General features: G+C 37.5%; 1 protein-coding gene across 9 annotated transcripts in view; it reads left to right on the top strand.

Annotated features, from left to right (window-relative positions):
- The window catches only part of WDR33 (WD repeat domain 33), a 70,144-nt gene that overhangs the window by 19,012 nt on the left and 37,786 nt on the right, over nt 1–13,346 (top strand). For all 9 annotated transcript variants that reach the window (XR_013775477.1, XR_013775478.1, XR_013775479.1 and 6 more), the window contains exons 3-7: nt 1,361–1,429; nt 1,859–1,963; nt 2,595–2,690; nt 3,140–3,291; nt 5,063–5,160. Coding sequence is in view for 5 of the 9 variants with exons in the window: in XM_079315263.1 (XP_079171389.1) it covers nt 1,361–1,429; nt 1,859–1,963; nt 2,595–2,690; nt 3,140–3,291; nt 5,063–5,160 (520 nt within the window). In the remaining 4 variants the exon portion in view is untranslated. The remainder of the gene's footprint in view (nt 1–1,360; nt 1,430–1,858; nt 1,964–2,594; nt 2,691–3,139; nt 3,292–5,062; nt 5,161–13,346) is intronic.

Raw genomic sequence — 13,346 nt, 5'->3', positions numbered from 1 at the left:
TTCCCAAAATGAAAGATGAACCTTTGCCCCTTTCCCATCCAAAATCAGGGCATTAAAAATGTTTTCTCATCATTTTACTAAATAGCTCTTCAGCTTGCAGTGTGGCCTCCGAAAGTAATTTCTATTCAGTTCAATAGTGAAAAACTTAACATTTAAATTTTATTGAAGAAATGTTTCTGTAAAAATGCTTGTTTAGTTCAGCTGATGGGGTGGCATTACTTAGGAAATACAATTTTCTCATACAAGATTTGCTCTACGAGTACTGGATGTTACCCAGGAAGAAATACAATCAAATCTAAATGTTGGCATTGTTGCAGCTGCAAGAGCAACGTTGCAAAAATGTGATGAAATTAATTCCTTCTGCTATAGCCAGTTCATGATCATAGCTTGTAGGTGTTAACAGTTAGAAGGTTTTCTTAATAAGGAATCCATTATCTTCTAAGATCTGTTCTATCATCAAACATTTTAAACACATTTTTATGTTTTAGGAATGCCCCAAAAGAGATGCTATTAAAAGTTTCTGAAAAACAGTTTTAGAAGTTGAGGACCCTTTTATTATAGCAGGAATAAGCACCCTCAAAATTCTATTTATTAAAACAGTAATAACATATTAAAAAAAAAAATCAGGTCTCCATCTGTTGGCTTTGGTACTACTGATTTAATGTAACGTGGTTCTAGGAAAAAAAAACACCTAAGCAAGAAAATGTGTAATTTTTTTCTTGGCTTAAGAATTGTAGCGAGCTGTAGTGGTGCCTGCTGGGAATGTTTTACCTACAATTGTAACTTGTTTCCAGTATGTGCACAGATACAAATTGGTAGGGTCTGTGGCCTAAAGCCAAAATAAGTAATTTAATTTTAAATTCATGAGAAGTGTTTTTGAAAAGGTTTTGTCTGACAGCTCACAGAATTTAACTAATTTAAGATGTATTCTAAGTTTCAGCCATTTGAAAGCTTTGTCTTTATGCTTGCACTGCAGAGGGTCCTTTTGTAGCCCCTGCTGCTGTGTGGATTGCATGGGGAGTTCATCAGCACAGCTGCTCATGGTGGAAATTCTTGTCCTGAATGTAAAGATTTGATATTGGGCACCAGAGTACCACAGTGTTCCTTGTTACATAGGACTGCTGCTTTCCTGGAGTTGCTTCAGTCTGATGAAATTAACACTTCAAACATTCCTGACTTCTTCCTACAGAGTATAATTCTCACATATTCCTTTGCCTGAGTCCAAAGTCTTAACACAGTTAATTCTAAAATCCTTGGAGCACTTTAGAATTTCCCACACAGGATCTCCATGTGTTTCTTACTTTGTTATTTAACAGTGAAGTATGCTTTTAAGAACTAGGAGCTGTTTTCTTCTTTCCAGAATAGAGTATGGCAGAGAGACCAACGAGATATGCGAGCGATCCAGCCCGATGCAGGATATTATAATGATGTAAGTAGAATTTTCCTATTCACTGATGAAGTTGTGCAACTAAAATTTGTCTGGAAAACAGGCAGCTGAGGTTATTTTTGTATTTGCAAAAAGCCTTCAAGCTATGATGGGTGTCTTCACTACACATTATTTTGTTCTGTTGGAATCCATGTCCATGAAGGAACCTTAAAGTTGGACAGGCTTTTCATTTCTGTGCAGAAGAACTTCCATAGCACACTGAGGTTGCAAAGCTGCTCTTGAGGGTGTAGTTTCTGGGTGTTTGTGTTGTTAAACCATGCAGACTTTGAAACTCTTCTACCAACTTATCTCTGGTAATATCCCTGCAAATGACTACCTGGCTTTTTTCAAAACAAGAGTTTAAAATATATTCTTTTATTGAAGTTTCTGATTTAAATGTCATTAGTAAATCTTTTCTTTCTTCTTTTACAGTTGGTCCCTCCTATAGGAATGTTGAATAATCCTATGAATGCTGTGACAACAAAGTTTGTTCGGACATCTACTAATAAAGTAAAATGCCCAGTGTTTGTTGTCAGGGTGAGTACAGCATTGGAATTATTTTGTTGTGTTGTCTTAATTTAAATTAGACTGATTTTTAACTGAATGAGGTGGCAGTTAAAGGATCTTTAAATAAAAATAGCATGTGCAGCGTACGGACTACTTCTGTGTCCAGTTTTTCTATGGAGAGTTTTAGGAAAATAAATGATAAGGTTTGAGTACACAAGAGTTCTTACTCAGTTTGGGGTGCAATTACTACATTCCTTATTACATTTCAGAGACCTGACATGTCTTGAGTCAAAAGAAAGGAAGTTTGGTGTCTGTGCTGTTTGAGTCTCATTGCAACTTTTAACAACTTTTCCATGATGTTACAAGTATTGTTTAGTATGGGTATTGTGTGCCAGATATGCATTGGTGCCACTAAGCTGTTTCTTCTTTACAATTAGAGTTTTTAATTGTTTTTACGTTGGGCTTTGTTTTCTTGTTAAAAAAGTCAAAAGTCCTCTGGCACAGTTCTGCATTTTCACCTTCTTGCATCCTCTATAATAGAGTCACTTAGTAGCTTCCATTACCACAGAGTCCCTGAAGAAGCTCATGATTTATTTGGAGAATTGTGAAGAAATATTTGAATGTTATATTTGCACAGTTTAGTTAAATGTTTCTTTTGCAGTGGACTCCTGAGGGGAGACGCTTGGTCACTGGTGCATCTAGTGGGGAGTTCACTTTATGGAATGGACTGACTTTCAATTTTGAAACAATATTGCAGGTAAAGTAATCTGTCAAGATTTCTTTGTGTTTCCTTGAGGTTTTGGAGCATGTTTTAGGAACACATCTTCACAGTCTTCATCATGGTCTGTGGTCTGAGTGGTGATGGGAGTCTCAGAGGTATTCTGCTCTGATCCCATATCAGGCCTTGGCTACAGGCAACTCACTTAATGCTTGTCATTCCACCTCCATCTGCTACATTAACTGTTCTCAAGAATGTACTATGAGTATTTGTAATAATAAAGAAACACTTTGAAAACAAAGTGCAAATACTCTTATTTAGAAGACCATTGTATACAGGTTAAGGGATTTTTTTTTCCCCCCAACATTTTGAATGTAATTAGATCATCTCATTTCCTCATTGCAGCTGTTAAGTTGTAACTTCAGTGTTTGTGTGGATCAGACAGTATTTGAATGTGTTTGCTAGAAGTTCTGTTTCTGAATTTGCAGGCTCACGACAGCCCTGTAAGGGCTATGACATGGTCACACAATGATATGTGGATGCTGACAGCAGACCACGGGGGATATGTGAAATACTGGCAGTCCAACATGAACAACGTCAAGATGTTCCAGGCACATAAGGAGGCGATTAGAGAGGCCAGGTTTATACACAATATACCATTTTCTGTAGTACCTATTGCCATGATTAGACTGTTCTCTAAGTGTATTCTGGGTGCAGAAATGCATGGGTTCTGTCAGATTCTGGGAAACTTCCTGCACCACATAAACACAGTATTTCCTTTTGTTTCCACATTCTCACCGTTTTGCTGGCACCTTTCTGAATTAGTATTGTCCCAGTATCCGCCTCTGCAATATGTTAGAGATGTATTTGTCTGCCGCATTTTGCACTGGTATTCTTTTCATTTTTATATGGTGACGATGTGTATCAGTTATTCCTTTTTATACGCACTGTGTAAGACAACAATTTCATTCCAAATAAAGAATTCAGTCTTTAATAATCTAACTGAATAAAATATAAAGCCTTCAGTAATAAAACACCTGCATAGTTCTCACAAAATAATAAAACACTAAATAAAGTGAAGAACTGCTTGGCTTGGTGAAGCCAAGACTTCCAGTAATACTAAATACCCACGCAGACTGCCACATACAGAAGTCTAATGTTAATACTGAATGGGTTCTTCAAGCTTGAAACTGTAAGAAAGCCATTGAAAAGAAGATTCTAGGATATTTTCTTGGTTCAGTGTTGATGCCTCAGTTGTGCAAATGTCTATATAAAAATCAAATCTAAAGTGATACTTATCAGTAAGATGTAAATGGAGGGTGTTTCTAGAGCAAACCTGCATATAATTTTTAGTAAATGTTTTTAAAGTAAGCCTGAAGAGAAGCTGCAGATCCCAAATGGCTCTAACACAGTGTTTCTTTGGGTTTAGGAGCTGGCCCTTGGTGATAAAGGTTCACTGCCACAAACTTGCTTTCCACTAAAGTCACCATTTTTCTTGGTAGAGTGCAGCATTTTCTGTCAGAGTATGGTTAAGAGAAGTACTTTGGATTCAGTTACTGTCTGACTATCATGGCCATGCACTGAATTTCTCTACTGCTTTAGACCCTTTCTTGATCATAAAGATCTAGGATTTCACAAGGGCTCCCTCGTGGTCTTTCACTGCACCAAAAAGAAAGTTGAGTGCCTGTCAGTTATTGGAGATGTTCTGGCCCTATTCACATGGTTAAATAACTCCTTGCTTTTCCAGTGACTCATCAATCAATGTTAACTGCTGAATCTGGAAGCTGCTTATGTGTCTGTAGGATTCTTTTCATGTTGTTGGTGGGGTGTGATAAAGGGAAGTGTTTCCAAATTGCTCTTATAAGTGGTATGTTTGTTTTATGTAGGGCTTTTTTTTTTTTTTTTTTTTTACCCCAGCAGTTAAACCAAATAGCATTTTCCTGTAACCAGCTTTCCCTTATTTTTGCTTCTCTGCTGCAAAGCACCTGTGGCTGAAGAGGAGTTTTTTCCTAAGAACTGTTCTTGTGTGCTTCTATGCAATGTCACTTTCTTGTGGTATTACCAAACATGAAAATCTAGGGTGACAGTTACCAAACCATATTGATGTTGCTTCTCATCCTGCAGAGAAGGCACTACCGTGTGCAGTCACAGATAGGAAGGTGCTAAGAATAAATGACAATTTTTTTTTATTCCTCATTTGACAGGGGACTGCAATGCAATAGTAATCCTATGCTAAATTCATGTCTTGTGAAGTGCCGTTTGGCAGGCACTGTATTCACTTAGAAGTGCCTATGTTCAAATGCCTCCTTCAGTGTATAACACATTACAGTATAATTTTGCCCTGTCTGAGAAGCATAGATAATCTGTTAAATGCTGACTTCTTTCCCCTGCTGTGTGTCTTCATGTAACAGTTTCTCACCCACGGATAATAAATTTGCTACATGCTCTGACGACGGCACTGTTAGAATCTGGGACTTTCTACGTTGCCATGAGGAGAGAATTCTTCGAGGTATGTGTACCAAAAGTACTGATTGGGGTATTTCAAGAGGGGGAAAATTTTTTTTTTTGGACTAGGTATTCACAATACAGAAGTATCAGCTTGTCTACAATTTTTGTCTTAATGCCCCAAACAAGTTTTTGTTCGGCTACTGCAATAGGTGTCTTATATTCAGAGAGGCTGCAGTTCACAATGGCATTACACTGTTTACTCTCCACTTGAGCTCTAAACAATGGAGGTGGATAGAAGGACATTTTAGTGCTCCTGATTAGGTAGGAACAGCTGTTTCTGGATCAGGAATGCATTTATCTTTCTCCAGAGCTTAATCTTTGTGACCACTGTTATTTCAGAACATGCATCTCCATGCAGAGGATTCCATTATTTTCACAGGCATACCTTTAATTCTGATTTCTTCAGAGGCAAGATGGTTATTTCTCATTCCTTAAGGGGAAGAAAATATTTAAGTAGAGAAAACAGGTAAATTTTGATCACATAATCTATAGCGTAGGTAAATAATCGTAGCTATGGTTAAAGCTTCTGTCCAGCATCTAAGTACATTACATTCTGGTGCCTTTCCACTGGCCTTCTTGAGCATTCCTCCTTCTCTCACTGCAATTCAAGTGAGCAGTAAAAGTAGCTTCTGACAGCTGTACCTTTTTTGCAGAGATATTTGATGAAGTAGAGCTCTCCCTGTTCCTTCTGACTCTTAAGATCTCCTCTTATTTTACGAGCATGTTACTTTTAAACACCACTACTTTGCAAAGACATTGAGCTTCAGCACTATTGCAGTGATGACATTTTAACAGCATGTGTCCATAGACATTATGGTAGGTGTGTTCTTTGCAGGAACTGGCAAACAAATTTCTAGGTTATATAATTTATACCTGTTACTCTGGAAGGCCTCAAACAGATTTGGGACTTTGATGCTTTACAAAGAAATCACTCTGCCTTAAACATGTTCTATACCCTCCTCCATGTGTGTACTAACCATTTGAAGGAAATAGGGATTGCCTCCATATAGAGTTGTCATGGTTATAAAAATCCTTCCACTTCTACATTCTTTCAGATTCTGTGTAAAAAAAAGAAAAATGAGAAAAGGATTTAATTCAGGCTATAGGTAACAGAATTTGCACTACATTTTCTTGTTACCTCAAATAGAATTATCCTATAGTTTCTTAGATTATACATCTCAATATTCAATTTTTACTTTGCACATAATTCTGTAAAGAATACATTTGCTTCTGCTTGTATCATCTAACCACAATACACTTCACCTTTTATGTGAGTTGGAATGAGTTTGAAAACTTTAACTTGAACAGGGCAGATTATTACTTTTCTGTTTCTCCTGTCAGATAAGCAAATAAACACCTGACCCCATCCTAAACCCAGAGAACACTAGTAAAAAAATCCACCACACCAAGGCAAAATAATACCCAAGCCCCTGATGGTTGGGAGGATGTCTCTGTGAATATTCAGATTTAATTTGGTCTCTAGGACTGGTTTGAATATGGTCAGAAGAGTTATTTGAATGAGCTGATGAGTAACATCATTTTCTTGGTAGAAAATACAAGCTTTCACTTTTTTTTTTTTTGAAGGTTAGTGCTTATGACTTAGGATACTGATCTTCAGCTTTTGGCTACTCCACGTGCATTCTGCTTTTACATAGTTGCAAGTAATAGTTTGGCCTGTAATACTTTGCTGGGTACAGCCTTCCAATTATGAAAGTACTCATGCCATTCCCATCTAGTTAGTGATCTGTAAATTAAAGTTTGGTGCCACTATGTCAAATAGATTTGATACACATTTTTTAGATTAACTACAATGCTAGGAAATTATTTTTGTTTCCTACTTTGGCCCATCATACAGCTATTCTGGATAATATTGGTGCTGTGAAGTTGAAGTTCTTCACTATCCTGTAAGTTTTGTTTCACTTCACATATTAAGGAGTTCTTCCAGTTGTCACACGGAATTTTAAAAATCAAATGTAGCTATCAGGTTACAGTCATTATAATACAGATGTATTATTAAAAATATCAGCACTCACAGGGATATGTCAGTATATTGTTGTTCATAATGATTTTTCAACAACAAATTAAGGAACATATTTTTAAAAACAGATTTGAAGATTCTAATGGTAAGGAATGCTTGTAAAGCAATTCTGTAGAGAGCATTAAAGTTCCTGGGATAAACTTTGCTGATATAAGACAGGCAGAATTCCCTAGGCTTGTTGCAGGTGGTTTTGTTTGCACTGGAGCAAACTAATATTTATTCCTATTGTTTATTGAAATGGCTCCCTTAAAAGTGGCCTGAAGCAACAATTCTAGACTTATCTTTTGAAGAGTATTGGAAAAACAGTGGAGTAGTTTATCCTGTGAATGCAAGGGCTGCATGAAATATAGTTACTAACTGTATCCACTTTCCTTTAATTCCTCAAAGTGAAGATAAACAGGACACCCTCAGGGTTCTTCCTGCCTTGTGCCAGAGATTCTGAGTCTCATTTCTCCAATCTCCAAGTCCATTTTTGGTGGCCAGTTTTTCATTGCTTCATGTTGCTTTAGCTGTTGTTTCTACCACCATGGCTTTTCAGGGCACAGGAGGGGGAGTTTGGGCATTTTGCAGTACATGCAGATTTATCAGGCTCCTTTTAGTACACTAAAGAGATAAATAGGATTAAAATTGTGTTTTCTTGGGGAGCCATCTTTAAATAAATCAAGTGAATCATTTTGGAAGAACTTGTAGGTGGAGTAAATAGCATTGAGTGTCGTTGTTCCCCACAGCCCAGGTGCTGCCTGGCTTTTCTTTTGAGGTAGAGGTGCTATAGTCCTGATTTTGCACCAGTTGCTTTTGCCTGTGTGAATTTCTGTTATTTCACCATCTTGATGATGGTTAACAAGTGCACTTACTAAAATACACAGGTAGGAATTTCACTGATGTTAAAAAAATATTCTTGTAAAAATAAGACATGGAAAGCAGGCTGTAGTATAGCAGCATTTTATTTTCATGACAATATGTTCCTCTGAGAGGCATTTCTAATAAAACACACACAGATCTTTTGTCTAAACTTGTAATGAAGTCAATGCTGGGAACATTTCTGTAAGAACATACAAATGGATGGCTTTTCATAATGCTAAAGACATCTAGTGAAAAACTGTATGCAGTACAACATCCATGTCCCTTTATTTATATGAGAGATTATTGCTATTGCTGATTTTTACTAATGGCAGTGATGTTCTGCGTAGTGTGTCTGTGCTGATGTATCCCTGAGAATATTTTGTGTAGGTCATTAATAAACATATGATTCCTTAATTATTCCCAGCAGGGCATTGTGGGCTAGGAGGTTACAAATAGATTTTGGATTCCTCAGTTCCCCTGTCCTTACTTCTCCTTCCTTTCACTGTGCCCCAGAATCCAGTAGAAATGAGTGCTTGGGAAGACTGTAATGTTTTCATGCTGAAGTGTAGATGAACTCTGTATTCCCAGGATTTCAAGGGTTGCCTGCCTTTAATAGGTCTTTTGGGGAGGATAACTTTACCCAGCTCTCTGAAGGATAGTTATAACCCATGCTTTTTAAAATATTTCATAGGTACATTTTTCTATTTTCTGCCTCTAAAATAGAGTGATACATTAAACAATCTTTCAGCCACTGTGGTAGACTTGACAAAAGATTTATCTTAGTCTAATTCAAACAATTAAAGGCAATCAAGATTTCATTGTATTCTGCCTGGATTTGAAAGGTGCAGTTTGTGACATCTGATTTTTAACACTGTCACCTACAAAATAACACAGTGTTTGTGCTTGCAGAAGTCACAGCAATCGTGGTAAACAGATTTTTCATCTGCTCACAGGTTCTGAATAAGTGTTTCCACTTCAGTTTATACTGAAATAACAGGGATTTAGTCTTTGCTTCTCTTCCACTTCTCCATCTTTATTAACAAATAATGCACCATGAAGCCCCTTATGTTGTTTGAATCTATTGTATGGTTTGTATTCTCTGCACTTTCCACCTGAAATGGAAGGATCTCTTCAGAGTCTTATTTCTCAGTCAAATAGCAAATCCTGTACTTAATTTAGACATGAGTTCCATAAGCAAAAGGAACCTGAGGACCAGAACTGCATCTTTAGTTTGGTCCCTCACTTTTAAACATACATTATTATCCAGCTCTTAGCCTTGAATCAAATAACTTAAAGCTGTTTCCTTTTCTTGGAGTACAATCAAACTCTACATTGGATAATTTAAAAGAAAAAAATCCTGACACTTCTTTTTCCAGCTCTATTACTGTTACATGAGGTTTTTCTCTTTTTTTCCCTTGTCTCAGCAAAGAGAGAAAACTGAGACGATACCTGGCTGATAGTGGCACCAACCATATCAATTTAGAGAAGGCAAGTCCTTGAGTTTTTGAACTTGAAAACATGATCTTGGAACTGGAATGGTGGTATTGGAGCAACTCAGGTCTCCTCTTTGTTAGTGGGTTGTTTGCCAGCCAGCCAGTGTTGCAGGTCTCTGATCTTCATCAATCTTTGTTGCAAAAGCTGAGCTGGGGCTGGGAGAGAGCTAAATCAGTTGAGGAACAGCAAATGGCTGTGCTTTTCATGAGAATTAGGCACAGGAAACGTTAAGGAATTTATGTTAATAGTGAATCTGTGAGAGGATTTTTCCCCCCCACACAAACAGGATCATTTTCACAATCTGTGAAGCAGAGGCCCTGCTGTTCTGCTGCTCGTGTTATGCCAGTAATCCTGCTGCTGCTCCTTTGATTTTTTTGTGCATGGTGAGCTCTTCATAGTCTCATGCACTTTTCTCCTCTCAGTAGGAAATGTCTCTGCCTTTGTGAGATTAAAAGTTACAAATATTGTGTACAATTTCCTGCTTCATAAATGGAAGGTGTCATGTGGGTTTCTTGCTCCCATGATACAACATTCTGCAGGGATTCTTTATTTTTTCAAATGAGGCAGTTGCTTTAGTGTGGTTTATTTTTCTTACCCTCAACAGAAAACATGAGTTTGTATTACAGGTGTTGAGAGCATGGCTAGAAGACACAGGATTTAGGATTACAAGATCTTTTAAGGATTTATTAACCAATAAAACACTGCCAAGAAAAATATTTATGTTTCTAATCCAGTAATAAGAAATTTCCTGTAATCACAGTGTGACCTTTCTCAGCCAATCCTGTTCTAGCACACAGATTTATTCTAAGGCTATTCTGTCACCTTTGTGACAGACCTGCTTTATTCTTTCTGTATCTTAAACTCTATAGCTAAACTTTTCTCAACATCTCTGCTTTCAGCTTTAAATCTACATTGTTGCCTCTAGCACCTGAGCTTGGAAGCTTTTCCCAAGGCCTCAGGTCAAATCCTGTATTCTTTTCTAAACTTTGATTTACAGGCCCAATATTCTGAGAATTTCTTGCATTTTGAATTTCAACAGTATCACACAACATATATTTCCCTAGCATCTTTCTCTACACTTTGCTCAGAGTTAAGTAGCACCAGGAACTTGGAGTGTGAGTACTTATAGCCCTCTTGAGCTTGTAGCTGCTGCTTGTTAGGATGCTGGCTATAACTTACATTAGATGGGAAGAATCCCATTTCTTGCTTGAGCTCCTAAAAGTGTTCAGTGTCATCTGGTTACTCAGTGTTATTCCTGATAATGACTTTCAAGACTAAAGTACATTGGTTTTCTCTGCATTGGAAACTTTATTATAGGTAGGATTTATTGAAATAGCTACTTCTATATGTGATAGAAGTCAAAATCCATCTGAGAGTTGAGACTACCCTGCTGTATTGACTTATATTGGCTTTCTATTTGTGAAGTATTCTGGGTTGAACAAAAATTTGGGGTTGATCCACTACATTGAAGTGATTGGTTTCTGTGATCAAATGATGATGATAAAGTGATGGCTTCACTTTTGCTCTGCTTCCTAAAACAATTCCAGGAGAATTAGAGGATATTGAACACTGCTCTTGGAGCTGTTTGCACCTGATGTACCTAAGAACTCTAGTTCATTTTGTGAGTAGTGTACAGCATAGTATATCTTAGAGTTCTGATTCTTGTCTAGAACCAGGGTTTTGAAAATCCTGAAAAGTTAATAGGAAATACATAGAATTCTCAAGGAACAGGTAAAAGATCACGAGGCATGAACTACAGCACTGTGCTATAAAAAAGTTACACTGCACACTTCTGTCAAGGCTTTTCATGAGACAAGAATGGACACTGCAAGAAAGAGATTATTTCAGATGCAACTTTGAAATATTTTCATCCCTTAAAATTGTCCCGAAGCTGAAAGTTATACAGTCACTCACATTGAGCCCAAAGGCAGCTTTTACACTACTATTTGTAACCCTTCTATTCTGTTAAGCTTAGAGGAATAATGAGAAACCTTAGTGTTTCCCAGGACAGCCAGCTCTCAATGCTGCTGAAATACAGGATGATTCTGCATTTAGTTTTTCTTGCCTCTGCTTCCTTTTGTGTGTCTGATGATTGCAAGGGGTAGATAAATACTGAACTAGGTGAAACCATTTTTTACATGTTGCTAGTTATAAGTATTTGAGGGATAAGAACTTCAGTTCCATCAGTTATGACTTCAGATGGAATTAAAAATAATTGTGCATAATACTCTGTGTAGGGGTCAGGATCCAGCTGCAGTGAGAGCCTCTGGTGGACCTGTGAGCTTTGTCCTTCAGCCTTACTCATGATTGTGGAGGAACAAAAACACTATCTGAGCAGATAGCATTGATAGTCATGATAAAATCCTAAATTACAGAGGCATTTGAATGCTGATGTTAAGGTGTTACCAGTCTTCCTTTCTCAGCACAAGTGTGGTTGTTGAAAAGGAAGCAGGCTGGGTGCCATTGAGGATGGTGGCCAGTATTTGTCATAGCAAAAGTTCTCAACAAAATTATCTGGAATTACCTTTAAGCCAGTTCTCTCTGATAAAGTCTTAGGTGAATGAATACTCAGCATTGGACACTTCCTTAATTAGATTTTTAATGGTCTTCTTTCTTCTGACATACCATTTCCTCAGAGCACATGGATAAAGCTCTTTTAAAATGTGGTGAAAGTCTTCAGAAAATAGAAAAACACAGCTCCTTGCTGAAAATAATCCATGTCACTCCTTAGAAACTTTCCTTGCAGACTTCTTGATGCCACTTGTATGAGTTAAACAAAACTATTTTTTATTTATTTAACTTTTATCTTTTGGTATCCTCCAGTCACTGTGCTAAAAGCTTTTTTGCATCTAGGTAAACATAAACTCTGCAAAGCATTTGATATTTTCTTTGCATCATTTCTATTCTACATACTTAAGTTACTTCCTGTTATTTTTACATGTAGCTCTGAGTTCTGTTCTAAGTTTAGTCGTGAGACACTTGGCATCAAGTTTTATCATTTGAATGGTATCATAATCTCATATTTGAGATTACATATTCCTAGGAACAGGCAGACCCTGGCAGATGGGGAAGAGACCTTGCAGATGTTTTCCCTAAAATACAGTGGCATTTTTTTTCATGTGTTTCATAACTGCCTGGCATTAACTTCCTAATGAGAAAGCTGATCCTGCTCGTGATACATTGCATTTTTAGGGAGACACAGTCAAAATTTAATCTGGGAATTTGCTGAAGTGGGATTGTATAGCAGACCAGGAGAAAAGGGACAAATAAGAATCCTGAATAAATCTCTGAAGGGTGGCTGGAAATAAGAAGCATAGGAAATGTGAGGAAAGTGTGGAGGCTGTGTCAATATGAAAAAACTAACAACAGCTCATGTAAGGATTGAGAAAAGCTGGTGACAGTGTGAGTGTGGAGATGAGAATGAGGTGTGGTGGAACTTGGCACATCACACTCCAAGTTCTTTGTGAATAATTTGGGGCAGCTTCAGTCACTGATCAGCCACTGGAGAGGAAGGGTTTTATGGCTGAGTGGCACACATGGAAAGTGTAGGATGTGCCAAGAGTGTACAGATGCTAGTCTGTGTGCTGATAATACCCATAATATCTTCTACATTCTGTGTTCTGTGTCATGGCTTGTAGAGACTCAAGTTAGTGAGTTGGAATAGCATTAGGAACATGCTCTGTGTTTGTTCTGAAGATGAACATGGAGTCACTCATAGAATGTGCTGAGTTGGAAGAGACCCTCAAGAATCATGGAGTCCAACTCTAGTCCTGGTCATGCCCAAGGTTCACACCATTTGCCTGAGAATATTG

Source organism: Erithacus rubecula (genome assembly GCF_903797595.1).
Source record: "Erithacus rubecula genome assembly, chromosome: 11".
Lineage (NCBI taxonomy): Eukaryota > Metazoa > Chordata > Aves > Passeriformes > Muscicapidae > Erithacus > Erithacus rubecula.
The sequence above is the reverse complement of the archived record's forward strand: the minus strand, read 5'-3'. Positions and strand labels throughout refer to the sequence as shown.